Source organism: Narcine bancroftii, chromosome 9 (genome assembly GCF_036971445.1).
Source record: "Narcine bancroftii isolate sNarBan1 chromosome 9, sNarBan1.hap1, whole genome shotgun sequence".
NCBI lineage: Eukaryota > Metazoa > Chordata > Chondrichthyes > Torpediniformes > Narcinidae > Narcine > Narcine bancroftii.
This window is the reverse complement of record NC_091477.1, coordinates 18,424,328-18,451,278: the sequence shown is the minus strand read 5'-3', so window position 1 is coordinate 18,451,278 and position 26,951 is coordinate 18,424,328. Positions and strand designations below refer to the sequence as shown.

Sequence of the window (26,951 nt, the reverse complement as noted above, 5' to 3'; positions counted from 1 at the left end):
CTGTAAAAATGGCAATACTGTAGAATGTTGAATTTTATCGCTAAAAGATAAAGGCCGAAATAAAAAAAGTCAAAAGTATAAATCTTAGTTCAACATTGATACTGGTATAAAACAAGACTTTTGGTACTGATTGCATTTTGGCTTCTTCTCAAATATGCTTTTCAAATACATTTCAGGATTTAGTAAAATCAAGGTTGAACAGCAGCTTCTAAACAGCATGTGATTTCGGAGAAAAAGGCATGTCACCCAATTTGTTTTTCGATATGACAGAGCATTCATCTCTTATTCGCATGATGGTCTCTAAAATATAAATTTCCTGGAAGATTGCATCAAATTTGGCATCGCAATAGCTATGAGGAAAAATGTATAGGTATCACAAGATCTATAATAAAATGACACAAAACTAACTTGTCCATTCTATTTTCATTCAGTTCATTTAGCCTCAATTGGCAAAACATCATGAAAAAAATGTCTGGCTGGCTGCTTATGTCATCAGTTCTGTTCATACCTGTGAAAGCTGGTTCTACTTTAAATACTAACTAAGGAAATCAAGTGCATTATCAAGTCCAAAGGGAGTAATTATAAGATAGCGAAGCAGAGTGGGAAATTAGAGGATTGGGAAACCTTCAAAGAACATCAGAGGGTAACTAAGAAAGCCATAAGAGACGGGAAAATGAAGTACGAGAAGAAATTAGCAGATAATATTGCGGAGGATAGCAAAAGCTTTTTTAAGTATGTGAAGAGGAGGAAATTGGTTCGGTCTAAAATTGGCCCTTTGAAAATGGACAAGGGTGAAATTATTACCGGAAACAAGGAGATGGCAGAGGAATTTAACAAATACTTTGCAACTGTCTTCACCAAGGAGGATATAGGTTATAGTCAGTTAAGGGGTAGTGGTCATGCGGTACCAAGAGACTTGGGGAACTTTACTGGGGAGGTAGGGGATCTAATGGATATCCGGATCCAGAAGCAGGAGGTTATGAGTAAATTGTTGGGACTGAGGGCTGATAAATCCCCAGGGCCTGATGGGCTGCATCCTAGGGTGCTTAAAGAGGTGGCTATGGAAATTGTGGAGGCACTGGTCGACATTTTCCAAAGTTCCATAGATTCCGGGGAGGTCCCTGAGGATTGGAGAGTGGCTGATGTGGTGCCGCTTTTTAAGAAAGGAGGGAGGGAGAAAACGGGAAATTATAGACCGGTTAGCCTGACATCAGTGGTGGGGAAGATATTGGAGTCCATCATAAAAGGAGAAATAGCAGAACACTTAGTCAGTAATAATAGTATAAGGGCTAGTCAGCATGGATTCCTTAAGGGTAAGTCATGCTTGACTAACCTTCTGGAATTTTTTGAGGATGTGACAAAGAGGGTGGACTCGGGAGAGCCAGTGGATGTGGTGTATTTGGACTTCCAGAAGGCCCTTGATAAGGTTCCGCACGGGAGTCTAGTGGGCAAGATCAGGGAGCATGGTATTGGTGGTAAGGATAGGAAATTGGTTAAGAGATAGGAAACAAAAGGTTGGAGTAAATGGGTCTTTTTCAGAATGGCAGGATGTGACGAGTGGAGTGCCTCAGGGATCGGTGTTGGGTCCTCAGTTGTTTGTAATTTATGTTAATGATTTGGATGAGGGGATTATAAATAACATGAGCAAATTTGCAGATGACACTAAACTGGGTGGCGGTGTGGGGTGTGAGGAGGAGGCAAGGAAAATGCAGAGGGACTTGGACAGGCTGGAGGAGTGGGCGGCTAAATGGAAGATGAATTTCAATGTGAACAAATGTGAGGTTATTCATTTTGGGGGAAGTAATAGGAAAGCTGAGTATTATTTAAATGGAGACAAGCTAGGGAGTGGGGAAGAGCAAATGGATCGGGGTGTACTTGTTCACCGGTCACTGAAGGCTAGCATGCAGGTTCAGAAGGCTGTGAAGAAGGCAAATGGAATGTTGGCTTTCATAAAGAGGGGATTGGAGTATAGGAACAGAGACGCCCTTCTGCAGTTATACAGGGCCCTGGTGAGACCCCACCTGGAGTATTGCGTCCAGTTCTGGTCTCCAAACTTGAGGAAGGACATACTAGCTATAGAGGGTGTGCAGCGCAGATTTACAAAGTTAGTTCCAGGGATGGCAGGGTTGTCATATGCAGCAAGGCTAGAAAAACTGGACTTGTATCCATTGGAGTTTAGAAGGATGAGGGGGGGACATGATTGAGGTATACAAAATCATCAGGGGGATAGACAAGGTGAAGTCTGATTACTTGTTCCCAATGATGGGGGAGACGAGGACTAGAGGGCATAGTTTAAGAATACAGGGTAGGCCCTTTAGGACGGAGATGAGAAAGCATTTTTTTACCCAGAGAAGTGTGAATCTGTGGAATGCTCTGCCACAGAGGGTGGTAGAGGCGGATTCGCTGACTATGTTCAAAAGAGAGTTAGATAAGACTCTTGTGGGTAACGGAGTTAAGGGTTATGGGGATAAGGCTGGAAAGGGGTACTGATGGTAATGATCAGCCATGATCTAAAATGGTGGTGCTGGCCCGATGGGCCAAATGGCCTACTCCAGCTCCTATTGTCTATTGTCTATTGATATTTAAAAAGACTCCATGAGAATCAGCCTGCAGGTTTTACACACTATGTTCAATGTCCTTAAGCTTTGCTTGCTCAATATTTTCAGCAAATGGCTAAAATCTGACATTCACACATTGTGACCAATTCAAAAAATCACCTGTGGTGCAGAAGTGGCTTAAGCTCTGATAAAGTTTCAAGAAATTCAGCATATCAACAAAAGCTAGATCTTGTCCACAACTACCAATACTCAACCTGGAAAAGTTGATTTTGGCTTGTTACAGGATCTACAAAACGTCTTAAGAGACCCCAGGGTCCTGCACCATGAAAAGCAAGTAAGCATAGTTCAGGTACACAATGCTTTATCCGAAACCCTTGGGGGACAGTGTGCTCCGAATTTTGGATTTTTCCAGATTTCAGAACAAAAGCCAGCTGCCCCAGATTTAAGCCCACCCGAATTGTGTTGCCGTATCCACCCCCTTCCAGTCGCGCTGGCGTCTCTCTCCCCCCCCACCCATCCGAGTAGCACAGGCGTCTCTCCCCCCTGGCCACCCGAGTCATGCTGCTGTCTCTCTCCCCCTTGCCCACCCGAGTCGCGCTGCCATCTCTCCCCCCCCCCCACCCGCCCGAGTCACGCTGCCGTTTCTCACCAACCCCCCCCCCCCCGCCCAACCTAGGCTACTGCTGTCTCTCTCTCTTTCCCCCTCCACTGTACCAGCACCAGGAAAAAATGCTGGTTTTTGGAGCTTTCTGGATTTTGGTTATCTGGATAAAGGATTGTGTACCTGTATTTATTAAATCTCCATCTAACTTTAACCTCTAACTTTATTTGCTGCATACTGGCATTTTTGCTCATATCCAAACACTATTGACTGGCTGGATGAGCTATACCTCTCAGCTGTTAAAATGCTGTACAACCTTCTTAGTTAAAATACATTTCTTTAATTATTTTAGTATCGGAGATGTATTGTAATTTCTGATTAAAGGACGCAGTCCTGAAATATCAAGTCTCTCTTTTCACGGATGCTGCTTGCTTGCCCTGCTGAGGTTTTCCAACATTTTCATTTTTATTTCAGATTTCCAGCATTTGTCTGCTATTTTGTAATATTTTCATATTTAAAATGCTAATTCTGAAAGTAACACCTCATGATACTTTCTAAATTTAATTTGGAGATATAGCACAGTTACCAGCTCTTCCAGCCCACGAACTGTACCACCCATCTACAGCTATGTGACCAATTAACTTATAAATCCCATACATCTTTGAAAGGAGGGATTAAACTCATGCAGACACAGAGACAATGCATCAACTCCTTACAGACAGTGCTGGATTCAAACCCAAGTCATTAGTGCTGATAGTATCATGTCAACCGTTACCCTAATCGTGGCACCCTAATCAACATAAATCAGTAACTTCTGTGCCTATCATATAATTTCCTCAACAAATTCCATCAGGATGTTAAACTTTAGAAGTGACAATCAAATTATTTTAATGTGGTAAGTAATTATTTCAGCATTATTTTAATTTCATGGAACGGCACATCAAGAGGTGATCATCTTGTGGAGTGAGCAGTTAAAGATGAAAATATGGAAGTGTTGTCTTCCTTGTACCTTCTTCATTGTTCTTGAATCACATAAGAAACATTTTGTATTTTAACAGAACTTCCTCACTTGACATGGTTAGCCAAATCAAAGCTGATTACAAGCTGACAATAGAAATTGGTTGTGGTTTGAGCAAGAATTTACAGGCAACGATGACTTCAACTGAAGTACAGCAGCTAAAGAACACATTAACCTAACAGGATGGAACCTTGCTCATTGATGGTAAAGCCACATGTGTCGTTTGACATTAAAGACAACAAGAATTTTGTAACTCAGTCAAATTAATGATATTCTACTTAGCTTATTAATTTTCTGCAACCAATATTATTAAAAACCACTTGCATAGAAATGATTAATATGTTCAACTGTTTAATTAAAGTTTATGTGCTATAGTGATTTATCATCTGCAAGAAGAGATATGACACTTAACAGCAAATTGTTTGATTTTTTTTGTATTAAACGTGATTTTGCCATTGATGGAGAGAACTTTTTTTGGATTGGCTTGAAAACCAAGTTCAAGTTTATTTATCATCCGATTGTACAAGTACAACCCAATGAAACAGTGTTCTCTGGTCCTCAGTGCAACACACTACAAGCACACACACAGACACAGGATACATATGCACAGTACTTGTATACAAATTATTAAAATAAATAATTACTATTGTTGAATAAATAAGAGGGTTTGTATGAGCATTCATCAGTCATTCAGCAGGTCTCACTGCCCGTGGGAAGAAGCTGTTTCTCACCTTTGGTGATTCTGACACTGATATTCCTATATCTTTTTCCCGATGGGAGTAGCTACAAGATGCTGTTTGTGGAGTGGTTGGATTCCTGATTGATTTTGCAAGCTCTGATTTGATGATCTCCAGCAATCATACCACACTCTGATGCTCAATTGCCCCTGGAGAAAGTTGACAGAATAGTGGCCAGTAGTCTTGTTCACCTCAATCTTCTCAGGAAGTCCAGTCATCATTGTACCTTCCTGACAAGTGAGGAGATGTTTTATGCCCAGGATGGGTCACTTCTTAAGTGGACTCCAAGGAACTCAGTGTTAAATATAAACACTGAGATAATACATCTATATTTGCTGTAATCATGGTTTTGAAACAGCAGAAGTGATGTGAGAGCAGTGTTTAGTTTTTCCCCAACTCATTTGTTTCTTGGATTGATTGAGCAGATCTTATCAAATGTACTTGTGGCCAAGTGGCATCAAAGGCTATTGATGTTATCATGAACCACAAAATGTGAGTGGGGCAGGAACTTACTTAAATACCATAAACCATTTGTCCTTTTTATTAATTGTGTAACTACTTTTAAAAAAAAAACAGTGATTGGATTGCAATCCTATAATTAAAATATCAGTATTTTGGAATATCATGGTATGTGTTCATTGAATGCTATTTTCAAGAGAAACTCCAGAAAGTAAGAAGTTCCCAAACACCACTTCAGAGAGTCTTTTCTTCCAAGACCACCTGCTGAACCAGCTGGTTCACCTCCAGCATCTCTTTACCAGTATCTTCTATCTCCATTCCATCATCTAGGTGAAAGGTCACAAGCATAGGGAAGCCCTTCAGTTACTGAGTTGTAGAACATGTAGGTAAAGATGAAACTCTACTTAGCCCTCTCAGAATAGCACTTCTACTTGACCCTGGAACAGGATGAATACATGCCTTTTGCAAACAAATTATGTGCTCCAACAGGTGTCTGGTCATTTGCAGCTGTTAGTGTAGCATTCTGTGGTACTAGCTAAAGAACAGGAAGTCAAAAGCCATGGGAGATAATCCATAGCACCAAGGACCGACACAGTTTGTGTGGTGGAGTAATTGAAATATAGCCATCAACACAAATTAAACGTATATAAAATCCATACATGCTCTCCAGATGTTTAGCATTGAATGAAAATATTTTCCTCTCATTCAATTAGGCAAATTGTATATTTGCTTGCGATCTTATTTAACTGTACTTAATGGCAGAGCTCCTGCTACATCTGTTTCTTATCTTCTTAATAAAGTCCCTGTTCCTTGATTAGTTAGCACTATCCTTCTATTGTGGTTAGCAGCAAACATGATACATAGATCAGCCACAGCCAACTTGAAAGACTTGACACCAAGAAGTTCAAGGTGACAGTGAATTTGATTTTTTACCACCAGAGCAATATATAAGTGAAGCTTTGCCTGCAGCAAGTTCATTGAAATCCCCAGCCACCTTTCCTTTTGGAGAGCTGGAGGTAAGGAACTTGGATACTGAGTAGACATGTTGGAGAGCACAAGAAGCACGTTCTTCTCATTCTATCGTGAGGATCCTTGATATTTCTCTTCTTTTCCTTCAGAGACCCCAAGCGTTTCTGCTCATACTGATGTCCATCTTATAGGGGCAGCAAGCCATGGAGATCACCACACAAACATAAATGATAACAATGTAATGTACAGAAATGTGATGTACCCAAATCACTAAGACAGCTTGAAGTTACCCCCTAATTTCCCAGGTATCCTTTGAATTTCATTGTCCATTATGTATTTTGACTGGGCATCTAAAGTAAATGGAAATTAAAAATAAAAGCAAATGCTGGAAATTTTAAAACTTTTTTGAAAATGCTGAAAACTCTCAACAGGTAAGTAGCATCCAATTAAAGACAAATAGTTAATGGTTCTGGTTGAAGACCATTCAGAAATATTTCTGGATCGACTATTTCTAACAGACAAGAATGACCTGATTTTTCCACTTCCTTCTCTCACTCTTCTCTGTCAGGAATTTTGTTCTCGTCTTGTCTCGGATGAAACATTGATTCTACCCATATATCTTTCTTTAGCAAATGTCTCCACCTTCAGCTTACGTGTGGACTAGAAGTTATATTATCTCTTTCATAATTCAGAACCATCTAGAATCAAAGGTAGTTGGTTCTATCCATTATTTCTTGAGGCATGTTCCTTATTGACATATTCACACTCCTTTATCTCCTTCTGCAACAACAACTCAGTCTCAATGCTATGATGGTTCTTGGTTCTGTTTTATTCTTCTCCACATTCAGTTACAAAAGATTATTTATTTTCTTTTATATGGCACAGAATACAAACTTCAACAGTTTTGAATTCCAGTTTTCCTTTCTCTTTTTTGATCCCACCTCTCACCCCAATTTCATCCCTGCTGTAGTTTCATGATGTATTTTGATGGAGTCAGAGTTTGACAGTATGAACACGAGCCTTTTGGCCCAACCTGCCCACACCAATGAAGCAAGTTCCATTTGCCTGCGTTCAGCCCACATCTCTCAAAACCATTCTGATCCATGTATCTGTCTGAATGTCTTTTGGACAATACAACTGTTCCCTATTTTACTATTTCCTCTAGCAACTTGTTCCATGTACTCATCGCCCTGTAGGATGAAGGTACCTATCAAATCCTTTTTAAATCCTTTACCTATCACCTTAAATCCATGCCCTAGACTTTTAGTTTCTCCTACCCTGGGAAAAAGGCTATAACTGTTTCACTTATTTAGGCCCCTTATGATTTTATGAAACTCCACTAGATTCTCCCACACTCATACATTTCAGGGAGAAAACTTCCAGCTTATCCAGCCTTTTCTTATGATTCAATTCTTCCAGTTCCAGCAACATTCTCAGGAATTCCTTCTGCAGCCTTTTCAGCTTAACAATATCTTTCTGAAAGCTGAGGGACCAAAACTGCGCCCAAAACTCTTGGTGCGGTCCCACCAATGTTCTTTACAGTTGCATCATGAGCTTCCTGCTGCTGTATCCATTATCCTGATCTTTGCAGACAATCCTGCCAAATACCTTCCTCATAGTCTACCTGCATTACCACTTTCAGTAAACAATGTACCTTTACCCCCAATTCCATTTGTTCAAAAGCACTTGCTTAAGGAAATGTGGCTGAAAATCAGGAAATGAAAAGGAGTAGTGTAAGGTAAAACATCATGAGATGGGAATGTGTAAGGAGTTACCCTGTACAGGGCTGTAACAAGATGTGAATGCATCCTTGTACTTACAAGATAAGAGAGACATTGATGGATTGAGAGGCAGGAAGCTAGCAGGGAAAGGATAGCAACAGTTTTAGTCATTGGACAAGTAATGATATGATGATGTTCTAAGCATGTATCCAAGGGTATAAAAAAATCACCATTTTGCTGATAACGGCAGAATGCATTCTCCGACTAACATTGTTAGTCGCAAGTGTTACAATCCGGTAATAAAGAACAAAGAACCCTGATTTCGACTCAGTCTGGTGTTTGTCTCACTCATTCATGAACAAAGCAGACCTAACAGTAGGTACCTTGATAGTGTATTCAAAAGGCCATAGTCACTGACAATTCAGCACATTCTAATACAAGCACTATAAGTTAATACCAAACATTCCAAATTTACATATATTTAAGGATATTGTTACTCATGAATACCTCAGATGATACCTAACTAATATTTGTATTCCCATTCAAAGTAACAGGAAGAATATTTTAAGGTATTTTATCCCATAACCTTCATGCCCTGGATAATCAAGCGCCAATCAATCTCTGCCTTAAATACATCCAATAACTTGGCCTCCAGAACCACCTTTGGCAACAAATTCTACAGATTTACCACCCTATGGCAAAAGAAATTCATAGAAAATAGAACACTAAAGGCCCTTTAGTCCACAATGTTGTGCCAACCCATATATTCCTACCAAAAAAAGTTCTAACTACCTTGTAATCTTCTATTTTATTTTCATTCATGTGCTTGTCTAATAGTTTCTTAAATGCCCCTAATGTTTTAGCCTCCATCACCATCCTTGGTAAGGCATTCTAGGCACCAACAACTCTCCATGTAAATAAACTTACCCCGATGTCTCCCCTAAACTTTCCTCCTTTCTCTTTGCACGTATGTCCTCTGGTGTTTGCTCTTCCTGCCCTGGGAACAAGGTGCTGGCTGACCACCCTATCTATGCCTCTCAGAACCTTGTAGACCACTATTAAGTCTCCCCTCATCCTTCTTCGCTCCAAAGAGAAAAGTCCCAGCTCTGCTAACCTTGCCTTACAAGACTTCAATCTAGCAACATCCTGGTAAATCTCCTCTGCACCATCTATCTGCATAGCATCCACATCCTTCCTATAATGAACTGAACACATCTGCATCTCTGTTCTAAGCAGATGCCCTCAAACCCTGAAGCTGTGCCCTCTTGTCCTAGACTATCCCAGCATAGAAAACAACCTTTCTACATCTACTCTGTCCATCCCTTTCATAATTTGAAATGTTTCAATGAGATCCACACTCATTCTTCTATATTCTAATGAGTACAGGCTGAGAGCTGTCAAATCCTTCTCAAATGGTCATGCTTTCATTCCTGGAATCATCCTTGTGAACCTCCTCTGAGAAATCGCCCAAGTCAGCACATCCTTTCTTAAATGAGGAGCCCATAACTGCTCACAATACACCAAGTGAGGCCTCACTAATGCCTTATAAAGCCTCAACATCACATCTCTGGTCTTGTATTCTATTCCTCTCAAAATGATTGCCAGCATTTGACTCGCCTTCTTCACCACAGACTCAACCTGCAACCTCAACCTTCAGGCTATCCTGCACGAGGATCCCATGTCCCTTTACATCTGGGTCCTTTCAATTTTCTCCCCATTTAGAAAATAGTCTGTCCATTTATTTTTTTTAAAATCAAAGTGCATGACCATAAACTTTCCAACATTGTATTTCATTTGCTACTTGTCTGCCCATTCTCCTAATCTATCGAAGTCCTTCTGCAACCTCCCTGTTTCTTCAATATTACCTGTTCTCTACCTACAATCTGCAAACTTGACCACAAAGTCATTCATTTCATAATCTAAATCATTAACATAGAACACAAAAAGAAGTGGCCCCAACACGGACCACTGTGGAACACCACAAACAACTGGCAGCCAACCAGAATATGATCCCTATGTACCGACTCTATGACCTCTGTCAATTTACTAATGCTCTACCCATGCTAAATATGTTTCCTGTTATACCAAGGGCTCTTATCTTGTTAAGTAGCCTTGTGTGCGCCACTTTGTTAAAGGCCTGAAAATCCAACTACACAACATTGATTGTATCTCCTTTAACCAGCCTGCTTGCCACTTCTTCAAAGAATTGCAATAAGTTTGTCAAGCAAGATTTTCCCTTCAGGAAACCATGCTGGCTTTGGCCAATCTTATCATGTGCCACCAAGTACTCCGTAACCTCATTCTTGACAATCAACTCCAATACCTGAAGTTAGGCTTACCAGTCCATATTTTACCATTCTATGCATATAAAACCACTGGAGTCAATTTCTTGAAATAGGCACACTCAACACAGTGTTAACAGCAACATGATTTGACTTAAAATAGCAGAAGGTGTTCTTCTTATTCAAACTGATGCACCGGAAACCATCTGCAGCCCATTTGTAAGTACGAGTTGTCTGTAAGCCAGACGTTCGTAATCCAGGGATTGTCTGTATTCATTGCTTAAAATCTGATGTTCAAGGTATGGAGGTGCCAAATCATCAAGCAATATTCACAAATATATTTATCCAGCAGGCTATTTATAATCTGTTTAGTTCCATAAAATGGAAAAAAAACAGTTACTTACCTGAGACCGTATAAAACCGTGCCATCTGGGTGCAAACGTATCATTCGGTTCTTTACAGTGACACCATGCACAAAAGACTTTTTATCATTTAGAAAATATGTGTCAGGAACCCAGAGTTGATCAGCCACTCTATTGTCCAATGTTAGATTCAAGGGTATTTCTGAATAGGAAAGTCGTTTGTCCCGCCAAGCCTGTTGGAAGTACATCGTCAAAGTATAATCCTAAAAAAATGAAAAATGTTTGGTTAGAAGTACAAAAATCCTTTTTTATGGACTCTTGTTACTTGATTAGAGTATTGCTTCAGGTTTTTAACATTTTGATTAAAACATGAATGCTGCAGAGAGTATCTGATGGCAAAAGATAACGGCAACCAAGTAAAAACAGCTAAACAGTGACACATCAGTAATTCTTTTGCCCCTGATGTTTGCTTCTTGCATGAAATAAATAGTGTTTTATTCTTTTATTTGCTCTCAATTATCAAAATATAAGATTCAAGTGTGCATTTTAATACATGCTCTATTGGCCTGTATCTAAGCTCCGAATAAAGGGAGACAACCAAACACCTTAATTGCCTGTCTAAAATAAAATGTGATTGCTTTATCAACTTGGAGATGTATGTCTTTTTTTTTAAATTTATATATCCAAAATGTTTCTAATAGATGTTCAAATGATTGAGAATAGAGGCAAGAGTAGGACATGTGACGCCTTGAGTCTGCTCGGTCATTCGATAGGATTCTGATTTTTTTTTAACCTCAAATTCATTTTCTCAGCCTACATTGGTTCATCAGGAAAATTGATCTTAAGACTGGAAAGAAATGAGTTGAATCAAAAATTCTTTTACACATTTTGATTGGGTTTTCTTTGCTGACATCCAGATTTGGGGTTAGTGTGTTCCTTCTTGTCTCCAATATTATAATTCAAAACAAATAATTTGCCAGCAAATACTTCTTTTTGGAATGTTTGGACATCCACAAATGATGGTTAATGGCCAGCCCTTACTTCAGCAGCAAATTAAACAGAACTAAATATTTTGAAGGTTATTGTGAAGGTTTGATTGAATGACATCATGAAGGTTTGAACATACCTTCTGAATCATGAAGTTAGCTGGATTTGCAAAATCATTTCATTCATTGAAAAAGCATAGTTTGAAAAACAACTGATCAACAGCAAGTGATCAACTAATTGGTCTTGCCTACCAAAACACTGCCATATATGTTACCTGACCCTTTGGATAGAAGGGTCATGTGCCCATGTGCTGAAAATGTAATTATATTTTCCAAGAAATCGAGGAATGTGCAGATGAAGTATAACTAGTCTATCATGAATGAGGTTTTTCTTCTTTCTTCTTTATTTTTTCTTTGGCTTGGCTTCGCAGATGAAGATTTATGGAGGGGTAAATGTCCACGTCAGCTGCAGGCTCGTTTGTGGCTGACAAGTCCGATGCGGGACAGGCATGAATGAGGTTTACAGTTATTGAAATACATGTATAATTATCCATTTCAGAGATATCTTTAAGTATTACAATCTAAACTGATAAAGCCAATGACGGCAAAAGACGGCTAATGTCCTAAAACTACCATCCATGCATTGCCACTGAAAAGAATGGTCGAGATTTACCCACTTCAAAAGCACTTTTTTTTTTTTAATAATTTTTTATTTAACATTTCACCATGAACCATGTCAAAAATATATACAGATATTCATCGTTAAAATAGACATAGGGACATTTTCATTTTCCCCCTTCCTCCCCACCCCCATAACGGAAAGCAAGAAATAAAAAGAAAGAAGAAAAATAAATAAGGAATAGAAGAGCACAAAAGAGATCATGTCACCCAAAATTCCATATTTAAGTATTTTCGCACTTGTATCTTATTACTTTAAGAGATGGAGGTCTGAAATCGGCGGTTTCTAATATACTCTATGCATATTATTTGTTCAAATAAAGTATGTTTGTCTTTTAGATTGTAGGAATTTTTTTTCGAATGGAATAAACTTCTTCATTATTTTCAATACATTCATCACTGCCTAGAAGCTGAATTGTCCTGCACTCTTATTTCTTTACCTTTTTCCTCATTTGTTTATTATTTATTCTTGTTCTCCCCCTCTTTGCAGATTACTTTTATTGATTTTTTAAAAATAATTCAACTCACCATATACATAAAATTTGGGCTTGCAGCTATCTTTAATAAAATTAAACAGTTAATGGTAGGATAGTAAAGATCACGGAGAACAGAAGGTTTCCATACAGGTGTATAGTATATGGGATCCTAGGATTCATTAATAGAGGGATTCAGTTCAAGAGTGAAGACGTCATGTAGCAACCTACAAATCTCTGGTGAGACCACACTTAGAGTATTGAGATCTGGTCATGACATTATAGGAAGGATGTGGAAGCTATGAAGAGGATGAGGAGATTTGTCAGGATATTGTCAGGATTTGAAAATAATTCTTAAGAGGCAAAGTTAGCAGAGCTTGGATTTTTCTCTTTGAAGCAAAGAAGGATGAGAGAAGACCTAATTGAGGTCTACAAGATTCTGAGATACAGAGATAAGGTGGGAAGGAAGCAGCTTTTACCCAGGACAGGAATAGCAAACACCAGAGAACACATGTCCAAGGTGAAGGGAGGAAAGTTTAGAGGAGACATCTGGGATAAGTTTTTTTTTAAACACACAGAGAGTTGTGGGGGCCTCAAATGCCTTGCCATGGGTGGCTGTGGATGCTGGAACATTAGGGGCGTTTAAGAGAGTCTTAGCAGGCACATGGATGAAAGAAACATAGAGGTTTTGAGGAAGGAAGGATTTACTATTTTTCATAGGTTGGCACTCCATCAAGGGCTGAAGAGCCTGCACTGTGCTGTGTTTGAATCTGTCCACAATTCACATTAGGGCATTTGGATTAAATGTGTTTCAATAACAAAACCTACAACGGTTCTTTACTGTAATAAAATGAACAAAATTGAATCAAGCTTTGTGCATATGGAAAAAAAATGAAAACAATACTGTATAAGACAGCAAATCAACCAAAGGATCCTGTTTATGTGGTTTTTAAAGAGGACCTCAACAATGATAGCCAAAATTTCACAACTGGTGTCAAATACTTAACTCTTAATGAGTTAGCAAAATTAGGCTCAACATCTGGAGGTTGAAAAACACATTGCAGAATAACCACAACCTCACAGTTGGGAAAAGTTTAAATTTAATTGGTCAACGACGACTTCCGGCCAGCTGCGATATGGTGTAGCCACAACTATCAGGAACTCCTGTCTATTCTCTATGTTTTTCACTTTTTATCTTTTTATTTTATAACCAAAGTGTATATATTTTGCACCTTTCCCTTCTTTTACTCTTGTTTGCTTCAAAATGATTACAAGAAGTGGGAAATTTAGCAAAGAAAGAAGAAAAAGAAGTAGTGACTGGTAACCTAACAATAGAGGATATTTCTACCCTACTGGATTGACAGACTGCTGACTTCAAAGCTTCTCTTTGTCTGTTAGTCAAAATCAGTCATATATGGGGCACAGCCAATGTTCGTCATCCCTGGAAAACCTAAACCAATGTGTTCCTGAATTAGAAGATGTCTGGTCCAATTTATGTGAAAGAAAGTTATGAAGATGATGACTAAAGTTGTTAATCTGGAGAGCCGGAGCAGATGGCAGAACCTGCATATCTTGGCCTTGGAAGAATCTGCTGAAAGAGGGCAACCTACAAAATTCTTCTCTCACTTGCTAGGTGAGGTTTTCAGGAGAAACTTCCATCCCCACTGGAGATCGATAGAGATCACCATTCCTTAGTACCTAAACTGGCTCTGGGACAGATCATTATTTGCTTACATTGCTATCTGAGAGGCCTACCATAGAGGGAAACTGGAATATCATGGTCAACAGATCTGAGTGGTGGAAGATTATACTCCTGAAGTTATGAATCTGCAAGCTGAGTACAGAAGAGTAATGTTGGAATTATACAATCCTTGCTGTACCCTGCACGACTCTGTATCACAATCTCCAGCAGACATAAGGTGGTTTGGTTAAGTCATTGAGGCCCAGAATCATATAGATCAGTATTTCTCAACCTTTATTCCTCACTCACATACATATTAAGTATTCCCTATGCCATTGGGGCTATGTAAGGGATTGCTTAAGGTGGTGTGTGGGTGGAAAGAAAAAGTTTGAAAACCATTGTTTTAATTGTACCTAATTGACTCGTTATGTACCTGGTTTCATATCTCCAAAGGAAATGGGTCAATGATAACTTTTCTCAAGCAAAACATTTCAATAACAATTGGGTCTAGAGCAGTGGTTTTCATCCTCCCCTTCCCACTCACATATCACCTTATGCAGTCCCTTACTAACCACAGAGCACTTAAGGCATTGGGATTACTTAAAGTGGCATGTGAGTATAAAGAAAAAGTTTAAGAACTAATGATATAGATGGTCTCCCTTCCACTTTGTGCCCTTCATAAATATTTGCTTGGTGACTGAGGCTATTTGAGTATTACTATTTTGAAACTTTAAAGCTTTTGATATACAGTATTTAGTGGAGAGGACCTCTGTGTTCTGATAACACTTTATGGGGTAATATACCTATTTGGGCTGTTGTTTTGTGAGTGCTTTTTTCACTTCAAATTCTGGGATTTATTCAGTCTTATTGGAGAGTATTGAAGAAAGTTTATACTTAGTTTTTTCTAGTAGAAGTTTATATTTCTACTTTATGATATACATTTTTAAAATTATATAAGAAATTCAAAAAATAGCTGTTTTTTTAAAATAAAATGGTTGTATTCTGATTCAAATTCTATGTTGTTTTCAGTGTGCAGAGTTTTGTTTTAATACCACTATTGAAGCCAAAATGTTATTATGTGGGACAGTAAGAATTTTTTTGGGTGAAAAATGTTTGGTTCAATGAGCTTGCTGCTGGGGTCTTGTGCAGTTGGATGGTTTTTGAATGGTTGGGGGGGGGGGGGGGGGAATGAGTTGAGCAGTGGAAGTGGGTCTTTTCAAGGTTGTTATTGGGTTCGAAGAATACATGAGCTTTGTCTTTGTGTGTTTTTTTTTATTTGAATATTTGCTGAATGCTCTGTTTTTGCTTCAAGCCTGACACCTGGAGTTTTGTTAACATATCTGTTTTTCAACTCACTTCTCTAATCAGTGTTTTAGTTGGAATATTAAAGGATTAAACCATCCCGTTAAGAGAAAGAAAATTCTTTCTCTTCTTAAACAACTTAAAACAGCAATTGCATTTTTTTTAAATAAAAGAAACATGTATTCAGGGGGGCGTGGCAAGATGGCGTAGAAGAAAGACATGTATTCCACCTTTCCCCAGCTGGATAATTAAATACCCGGTTTTTAAACAACATAAAAGTGGTTAAAATTAAGATTTACGGTTATTTAAATAACAGTGCTTTATGATGGAATCCAATGTGAAAAAATTTAAACCTCAGCTTCAGAACAAATTACCATATAAAAGTGCGGAAGAATTGAGGCCTACCAGCATAGCTGAATCCACAGAGTCGTCGCTGGGAGTCTCCAAGCCTCAGAGGACTCCAGCCCGTTCAAGTCCGACTCCGGCGCTGATCCTGCATCCGCAAGATGGCGCCGGCACATCGGTGAGTTTGGCTGTTGCCAAACCCGGTTCACATGAAGTCATGCGTGTGGGCGGCAATAAGGGAACCCGCGAACTCACAACCTTGCTGGGCAGTTCAGTGGCGCACAGTGCAGTCGGAGGATGCTCCTGTGCGTCAGACAGCTTTATCTGGCATGCGTGAGGCATTGGGGGTCCGAGAGCTACTGGAGAAAGTCTGGGCTGTGGGGGAGCCCAAACGCCGACATCCTGAAGAGGTCGGGGTGCCGGCATCGGGCATCCAGACCCGCAGACATTCAGTCAAGGGACCTACAATGACTGAGGAAGAAGAGGAACTTACCTTATTGGAATTTGTCCAGGAGGAGGAGCTTGCAGTTAAAGGAGGTGGATCTCAAAGAGTGGAAGTGGAGTCTGAACTGGATTCAAGTGTTTACTGTTTTGGAAGGGATTGCTTGTCAAATGCATAATATGTCAAAACAAATATCAACTCAAATGAATCAAGGATTTATGGAGATGAAAATAAAAATGAATACCTTGTGTGATAAAATGTCAACTGTGAAACAGGAAATGACTGTAGTTAAAAGTGATATTAATAAATGTATAAAATCAGTTGATATTGTGCAAGATCATTTTAAGAAAATTGAAATGGCCTTCTCTGAGTGTCAAACTCTGGTAGAACGTATTAGAGAAAAAATGGAAAAAGTGGAAGGTTCTTTTGTAGATTGGGGGATTCAGAAAAGAGATTTAATGAAGAAGATTGATTCATTGGAAAATCAAAGCTGAAGGAATAATATGAAAATAGTTGGTCTCCCAGATGACATTGAAGGTGCTGACCCTATAAAAAATTTTAAGCACTGGATCCCAGAGGTGCTGGGTAAAGAGCTTTTCCCTGAAGGTTTGGAATTGGATAGGGCTCACAGAGCTGAGAAGAAAACCACTTCCAGGACAAACACCGAGAGCAGTCTTGATTCGTTGTTTAAAATATCAAGATCAAGAAATGATTTTACATATGGCAGTGCAGAACGCAAGGCAAAATCAATCTCCATTAATGGTTCAAAATAATAGTGTTTTTTTTATGCTGATTTGAGTCAAGAGGTTATTAGAAGATGACGAAAATTCAATATGGCCAAAGATGTTTTGTGGCGAAAAGGCTACAAGTTTGCTTTTTGTTATCCTGCAATTTTGAAGGTTTTCTATGGAGATTTTCAATCTCAATTTTTTGAGAATGATCATGATGCTTTGGTTTTTGCTTACTCTTTGCCGAAATTGCGAAGAAATGGGCATTCTCCTCCATTATCTCCTAAGAGGAGAGTAAATGGAAATGGAAATGGACATGGGTTTTGAAAGACTGGAACGAAAGAAGAGTTGACACAAAGTCTTCTTGATGTTGAAAATACGGAGCAGTCATTGGGCTTAGAAACATTGGAATATATGAACTATATTCTATTGTGTTTGATTAAATTATAAATATGTATCTGGCTGGGGGAGGGGGGTGGATGACACTGAAAACTTTGATAGTCATCTGCCGCTAGTGGGTTCACCACACCCAGATTTTTAGGGTATTATTACCTTTGGGTGTTTTTTTTTTGAGGGGGGGGTTTCTTTCTTGGAAGAATTATAGAGGGGAGCATTATTTTATAGTGTGTAAATAAATTAGTAGTAAAAAATATGTCTAAATTGAATTTTGCAACTTTTAATGTTCAGGGATTAAATAATCCAATTAAGAGAAAGAGATTAGTTTATATTAAAAAAAATGAAAATTGATATTGCCTTTTTTTTAAACAAGAAACACATTTGACTGAGAAAAAACATCTGAAAATGAAAAGAGATTGGGTTGGTCATGTTTTTTCTTCTTCTTTTAATTCTAAGGTAAGAGGAGTAGCGATCTCGATTCATAAAATAAATTACCATTTGAATTGGAATCTTCAGAGGGGTATGCCGGCAGAGTTTTAAGAGTGTACTGTAAAATTTTTGCTGAATCTTTATGCCCCTAATACAGAAGCTTTTTTATTGTTAACTCAAACTAATGAAAATGTTTTAGTTGTGGTGATTTTAACTGTGTTCTCGACCCTTTATTGGACAGAAATCCAAAAAGTATAAGGAAATCAAAGATGCAACACAAATTAATGTGTTAATGAAAGATTTAAACTTGGTGGAGTTTTTGGAGAAAAGTTAATCCTACAGAGAAAGATTTCTCTTTTTATTCTTTGAGACATGATTTGTTTAATAGAATTAATTTATTTTTGGTTTCAGCATATTTACAAGGTAGAGTAATCCAAGCTGAACATCAGATCATTCATTATTACTTTTTTCCTGTGAAAGTTTGGAGGTAGTACGTCCATCGTTTAGATGGAGGTTTAATGCAGTGTTATTGAAAAAAACAGAGTTTGTTACTTTTGTTAAAGTGCAGATTTCTTTATTTCTGACTGAAAATGTTAATTCTTTGGATAGCCATTTTGTCATATGGGATGCTTTAAAAGTTTATTTGAGAGGACAGATCATTGAATGTTAAGAAACAATATATCGCAGAAAGTTTAGTTAGAAAATAAGATTGCTGAGTTAGAGAAGGATTTTCAGAAGGGTGTAACAGAAGATAAAATGGTTGCATTAGCGAGGTTGAAATTATGTTATAATACTTTACAAACTTATCAGTTTGAGTGCTTAATTAATCAATCTAAACAATGTTATTATGAGTTGGGGGAAAGAGCTCATAAGGTACTTACTTGGTAATTGAAAGCTGAACAGACATCTCCGATTATTAATGCTGTTAAGAAGAATTCAAAAGTTACTTACAAACCTCAGGAAATTAATGACCAGTTTTATTCATTTTGTTTGAAATTATATACTTTTGAGGGGAAACAGGATAATGCTTCTATTGATTCTTACTTATCTAAATTAAAGTTACCGGTATTAGATGGAAAGGATGTTCAGGAACTGGAATTTCCATTTACAGATTTTGAAAATTAAGGAAGTTATTCAGGAAATGCCTAATGAAAAGTCCCCAGGAGATGATGGATTCCCTGTGGAATTTTATAAACTCTTTTATGATGATTTTTCTAATGAATTTGGAGAAATGTTGAATCAAGTTTCTAAAGATCAGAAGTTACCAGAATCATGTTCAAGTGCTTTAATAACTGTCATTCCAAACAAAATAGAGATCCATTAAAAATGTATTCATATACACCTATCTCTTTATTAAATGTAGATTATAAAATTATAGTGAAAGTATTAGCTAATAGACTTGCTAAATATTTACCTAAATTGGTACACATTGATCAAACAGATTTTATTAAGAATAGAAATGCATCAGACAATATATTTCGATTAATTACTTTGGTCAACGCATATCAAAGCAACCTAACCATCCTATGGTGATTGCATTAGATGCAGAAAAAGCTTTTGATAGGGTTGAGTGGGATTTTTTTTAATTTAAAGTGTTAGAGAAATTTAAATTCAGCCCTTTTTCTATTGGTTGGGTTATGAACTGGAATACTAGGGTGGTGACAAATGGACAGATTTCTTCACCATTTAAATTGACTCGTTCAACTCGACAGGGCTGCCCACTGTCACCAGCCTTACTCGTGTTGGTTATTGAACCGTTAGCTCAGGTTATTAGACAAAATGAAGAAATTAGAGGGACGAAGGTTAAGAATGAAGAATATAAAATTAATTTATTTGCGGACGATATATTGGTATATTTGATGGAACCAGAATGGTCATTGAAACAATTGCAAGAGTGTTTGTTGAAATTTGGAGAATTATCGGGATATAAAGTTAATTGAGATAAAAATGAAATTTTACCAGTTGGTGTGGGAGATTATTCTGAATTTAAAACAATAAAAAAATTAAGATGGACAAGTAAAATTAAATATTGAGGCATGTTTATGGATACAAACTATCAATCATTATATCAATTAAATTATGTACCTATATTAAGACAGATTAAAGCAGATTTGATTAAGTGGAAGGATCTTCCATTAACTTTGATTGGTTGGGTTAATTGTATTAAGAATATTTTTCCTCGAATTCAATATTTATTTCAGTCAATACCTTGTTTACTTTCTAAGGGCTTTTTTTCAAGATTTGAATAAAGCAGTGCGAGAGATTTTATGGAAAGGTAAATTAGCTCGAATGGCGTTGCACAGACTTACATGGAAGTATACATTGGGCAGACTACAACTATCACATTTTCAAAATTATTATGAAGCGGCCCAGTTGAAGTTTATTAGTAATTTGATGGATTTAGATCAGCCTCCTAGCTGGGCTAAAGTGGAGATGGCATATATTTCTAGGGTTGAAATACATGAATTTATATTTAGTTGGAATTTAATTTTGTTACAGCAATATGATATGCCGATAATGAAGCATTTGTTAAAGATTTGGTTAAAAAAAAAATAGGGTGTTAGGATCTATTTTAACTCCATTGTATAACAACCAGCTTCTTCCTTTTTCAATGTTTAATAATTATTCAAAGATTTGGGATTCTACAAGTATAAAGACAATACAAGATTGTTTTGTAGAGGGGCAATTTCTTTCTTTTAATCAATTGAGAGAAAGATTTAATTTCCCTGTAAATTCTTTGTTTGCGTCTTATCAACTTAGAGCTTTGATAAAAGATAAATTATGATAGAGAGATGATTTTAACTACTTTGTCGAGATTTGAATCTTTGATTTCCTCTATACAGAAAAAGGGTTATATTTCAGTTATGTATAATTTATTACAAGATAGTATGGATAAACCAGATTGGGAGAAATCTAAACCTAAATGGGAGAGTGATTTAGTATTTATTTTTCCCGAAGATAATTGGGCCAATATGTGTCAGGACAATGTAATTAAATTGACTAATGTACGATATGGAATGGTTAATTATAATTTTTTTACATCAATTATATTTGATCCCATAAAAGTTACAAAAAAAGGGTTTTGTAATTCGGATTCTTGTTTTAAATGTTGTTCATGTATTGGAACTTTTCTACATGCTGTATGGAATTGTGTTAAAGTTCAATCATTTTGGCAAGGAATTAAAGTAGTTTTGGAGAAATTATATAATTTTATATTACCGTTAGATCCAATGATTTTCTTGTTGGTAAATTTGTATTCGTTAAGGGGAATGGGATTGGATAAAATTTAAATTGCTTTTGTACGTTTGGTGTTATCAGTAGCGCGTAAATGTGTTGCTTATACTTGTAAAGATGATACTGAGCTTAATATAGCACATTGGCATAATGAATTGAGAGTATGTATTGTTATGGAAAAAAATTACTTATAATTTACATGATAATTATTCTTTCTTTGTTAGTAAGTGGTCTCCATATTTGGAATATATGCATTTAGATATACTTTGAAATGTTATTAACATTTACAAATTTTTTTTATATATATATAACCTATATAATTTTTTTTTCTTTGCTCCCCTTAAGGGAGTTGGCTGTCGGGATGGGTGCTAATGTAAAATTTTCTTTGATCATTGCTATATTGTATATAATGTTTTTGTTATCTTTTAAGTAAAGTTTGCAAAAAAAAACACATTTGTAGCTCTGATAGTTTGCGACTCATGGCATGTTGGAGGAGGCAGCCTTTTCACTCAACTTTTCAGGAAAAAGTCAAGTGGGGGCTCAATTCTTATTGATCTAAATATTTCCTTTGTTCATCACAATGTAATATCAGATACTGTTATGAACCCAGAGGACCCAAAAACCCAGCAGCCATAGATATTCACTAAGACAAATTGTTACTTAAACAAAAGTTACCTTTAATTATCTTTAAACATGGAAATAGAATCAAACTTTAACTTATCACTATTGACATACTTAACTTAACCCTGTTCTAATTCTAAGCGTGTGTGTATGTAATGTGTGTGTAAGTTCAGAAAAGTTATTTGGTTCACAGTCTAATCTCACTTCTGATTCCTCCAAGTTCACTGGCTGCAGGCAATTCTTATACTGTGCACAGAATTTAACATTTATAAAGTTCACCAGGCTTTCATGTTTGAAAAGTAAATGGTTACTACTCAGTAAGGTACTTGTCGGTTTTCAGAGAGAGATTTGTTGTTCCGGGACATCCACAACTGATGTACTTCCATCAGTAACTTCAGTGTCTTGCTGACGAAACTTGCCCCTTCAGGGTTCTCCAGATGATAACCTTTCTTTCAGGTCACCACAGAGTTCTTTTTTGTTTCTCTTATTCCAAGTGGAACATTAGACAGCCTGTCCTCTCCTCTTGCATGAACCACAACAGCTTTGACCAGGCTGAATAAAGCATTTACAGACCTATCTTCCAAAGGGGGCTTTCCATAAGCTTCTCAGTTTGTCCTGTTCCAGTCCCAGCTGCTGTTGCTGGCTGTAACACTGTAGAAGTGATCTGTGTGTGTGTGTGTGTGTGTGTGTGTGTGTGTGTGTGTGTGTGTGTGTGTGTCTCGCTTCACCCAGTGAGAAAGCCTGTTTGACTCTCTCTGCTTGCAAAACCACATGTTCCTCTTAGAACAGCATGCTCCCTTCCAGACAGAAGGTAGCTCCAACACGCTCTTTCATCCTTTTTGTAAACAACAATCCATTAGTGAAGTCTCTTGGGCACTCTCCAAAGCTCTTGCAAAGACTGTTGGCCTCGACATGTCTAACATGGGGCAGAGCTCCAGTATTTTAAATATGATCTGTTTTAAAGTGTTTGCATGTGACCTACTGGAAGAAACCTTTCTCAATTCATCTCCCAAAAACATATCTATACACACTGTCACAATACTAACGGTCACTACGTTATTGTCTCAGGCAAACTGTATGATAAATTGGTGGTTCTTCCTAACATTTATGCCCCTAATGTGGATGATGTGGGTTTTTAAAAAAAATATTTTTCTTCTTTACCTGATCTGGACACATATACTTTTGTGCTTGGTGGAGATTTCAATTGTTGGTTTCATCGTGTGATGGATCAATCTTCTCCACTCTCAGATTCCTAACTTTCCTGGTGTACCTGATATGAACATTATTGATGTGGATTTTTAAAAAATTTATAACCCACTCTTTAATATCCTTTATTTATGATAAGATGGCAGGTCTAAGATCTGCTCCTCTTGATAAAATTAAATCTGCATAGGAACAGGAACAGGATTTAAGCCTTTCATTGTTGGATGAGGTTTGGGATTTAATCCTTAAATTGGTCAACTCCACATCCCTCTGTACCCATCACTGATTGTTAAAGTTGTGTATAGGGCTCATATATCCAAAGCTAAATTATCTAGTATTAATCCCGACGTAAATACCTTTTGCAATAAATGTAAGAGAGATGAGGCCTCTCTCATTCATATATTTTAGATGTGGGCTAGCCTAGAAAAATATTGGAGGGCTGTTTTCCAAACCCTATCCTTAATCCTTAATTTAAACCTTGAACATAACCCTCTGGCTGCCCTCTTTGGTATCACTGGAGAGGACGATGACCATTTGACACCAATTAAATATCAGGTTCTGTCTTTTGCTTCTCTTTTGGTCAGACATGCAATATTACTAAGATGGAGGGATGCTGCCCCACCCACTCATGCTCGGAGGTTGAGAGATATTTTGTCCTGTTTAAATCTAGAAAAGATTTGTTATTCTGTTAGTGACTCAGGCATAAGGTTTCAAAACTTATGGGGACATTTTCTGAGCTACTTTCAAAAGGTCTAGTTTTATTATAAAACCTGTATTCTAACATTATATTACTCTAAGTACAAGCCATACTTTAATTATAGAACTTTGACTTGGTAATTGGGCTCAAATGATGGGGAGAAAATAAAAAAAATATATCATTCAGGATAAAATTGTAAGATGTTTTGTTACTTTATAGATGTACTTTATAAATGAGATATCTTTGTTAACTTCTTATGTATTTTACATCTCAGTTGTGTATTTTACAAATTTTCTGTATATCACTGTCTACTTATGTAAAATTCAATAAAAATATTTAGAAAGAAAAAAAAACTTGTTTGGTCAGTTAAATGAAACAAAGTTTCATTTTGAGATTGTAATAAAAATTTCCACGTCATATTATGTTCATTATTGATTGCAATTGTGATTTCTGAAATTCAGTGTTTTATGGTCCCTTCTCCATTATTGAATAGATTGCAGAAATAACAGAAATATGCAATCATGCTTTACAATGCATGTATTATTAGCACTATATTCATTTAATATCTGAAAGAAACTGAATAGCATTATGAATCCATAGTATCCACAAACAAAAATGCTGCTTGTACTTCTAGCTGCACACTAAGATGTGCAGGTTTAAAATGCATAATGTCCACACAATCACTGTGATCTTAATAATACAAATAGAGCATCAAATTAGCAATGCTTGTCATTTCAAGTGATTGCAGAATACACCCAGCATTTCCACATTGTTCAGTGACTCCACACATGCAACTTTACAAAAAAAAAATAGGCAGCCTGCATCTCTGAAAAGAGGTGCATGTGCCTAAAATAATTGGCAGGAGTCATTTCTGGTTAATCTGTCCCGTTGAAAGGATAAATGGATGATTGTGGCAGGTAGCGTAAGCCAAAGTTTTTGAGAACAAGCTGGTGGCCTTGCAGACAAAAAAGCATTCATAGGGTGTAAAGATATATTACCAACATTTCGGGGCTGAACTCTTCCTTGAGTGAAAAAAGACAGGCGTGGGAACTGAGGCTGGGGAAAGAAGAATGCGAGAGGGAGGAGTACTGACCAATGCACAAAAGGTGTTTATAGGATATGTTAAGAGGAAAGGTGAGAATTGATTTTGGTTCGATAAAAGGAGACAGAGGAAAAACAGGAGAGAGATAGAATAGGAGGAAAGATGATGGGTAAGAAGAGAAAATGAGAAATGGAAATGTTCTGCATGCTCAGGACATGAGGTCTTTCACCTGAAAAGTTAACGGTTTCTCTTTGGTAAGCTGCCTCACCTACTGAGTTTGCAGCTTTTTCCATTTTTATTGTCAAGAGTACAGATGTGACACCACATACAACCCTGAGATTCTTTTTAATGTGGGCCAGGCAGAATTTCTAATTACTCGTAACATTAAACAGTACTCAAGAAGGAAAAAAAAAAGTGTACAAAAGAAAGAATTGTAAACAAACTGTGAAAATACAGAAAATAAACATTCAGTAATAAATAATGTGCAAAATAAGAGTCCTTAATTGATTATCTGATTGAGTTTATTTTTTAGAAGTCTGATGGTGGAGAGGCAGCAACTGTTCCTAAACCTGGTGGTATGGGATGGGGGGGGGAGGGGCCGCTGTCGCAGGCAGGGGGAGAGAGGTCGCTGCCGTGCGGGGAGGGGAAGAAAAGCCGCTGCTGCAATCAGGGGGAAAGTTGGGGGCCGCGATATGCCGCTGCTGCAAACGCCGCTCTGGTTTGTAGCAATGGCTCAATGCAGGAGCAATGGCTGTCTTCCCTACCCATAATCCCCCATGCTGCTGGAACTGCTCTGGTGCTGGCCATTGCTCCTGCACTCCAAAACTGAGTCATCGCTGCGAAATGGACCAGCACGTGGCAGCAGCAATCACACCTCGCACCCCCCCATTTGTAGCAGCGGAATGGGTTGGGGGCTTAATGACAGCCAGTGGTGGTGGTGGCATAGACTGACTGCCGATAGTCATCGTGAGTGCGTGATGCATCACTTACCGCGTCATTGCGGGGGTGGGATCCCCCTTAAATCACTGGGTTGGTGATTTAACAGGTAGGGTGTCCTCAATTTCAAAAGTGCATCCTGCACCCTAGACCCAGTAATCTCACTCAGGTCCCAGGAGGACTACCCTGGTGCTGCAATTTGAAAGGGCCTATTGTGTAAAGGAAAATTGTTAAGGCAGCTGCCTCTAAGACACCTGAAGCAATTGATACATGTATTCCTCTCTTCATTATTCAGTCTTTTAGAACACTTTTTTAAAATCTTCTCTATTCACATCAGAAACCCCAGGAGTTGAGAAAAGCAAAGACAAGCACAAATACAAATGCACTCTGTCACAAAATAACAGCTTCAAGCACCGGTTCACATATGGATGTTGTTTTTTTAAAGGATTTAAGAGAATGATATGCATTGGATGAGACACCTGGCACATAAGCTCAGAAGTCAGAGCGAGGGAAAAACATGAGTGTCAGTTGATTGAAGGACAATATCACACACTAGATGCAAGGACTCTACTGAGAACTTTGATTTGGGAAAAAAAAATCAAATGGGAATACACATCCAAATAGCGATATTTGAAGCAGTGGAAAACATTGAATAGAGAAGGGTTCAGCATCAATTTGTTAAGGGAGTTCAAGAAGATGCCTGATGCTCATCCTTTTCAGTATGGAATGGATATTAATATTTAACAACAATTGATATTCAATATATTATACCCCATTATTGCAAAAACATCTTCTGAATGTTAAAGTGCTGAAGTGGAGACATAGACTTTAATGATACATTTTGAAATAGCTATCATCTTAATTCAGGATATCAGTGCTCAGAAAGCTTCCATGATATCAAAGTGGCCCATCAATCTGTTCACCAGATATCTTCTGAAATTGCTCAGGCACTTACCCACTTTAGTTATCACGCACAAGAAAGAACATTACTTCATCTGGGTCCTTGTTATCACCTGCCAGCAAACCCAGAATCCTGCAGCTCAAACCAAGA

General features: G+C 37.7%; 1 protein-coding gene across 1 annotated transcript in view; it reads right to left on the bottom strand.

Annotated features, from left to right (window-relative positions):
• The window catches only part of gabrb2a (gamma-aminobutyric acid type A receptor subunit beta2a), a 102,940-nt gene that overhangs the window by 39,880 nt on the left and 36,109 nt on the right, over window positions 1-26,951 (bottom strand). The window contains exon 4 of the mRNA XM_069897759.1: window positions 10,750-10,970. Coding sequence (XP_069753860.1) covers window positions 10,750-10,970 — 221 coding nt within the window. The remainder of the gene's footprint in view (window positions 1-10,749; window positions 10,971-26,951) is intronic.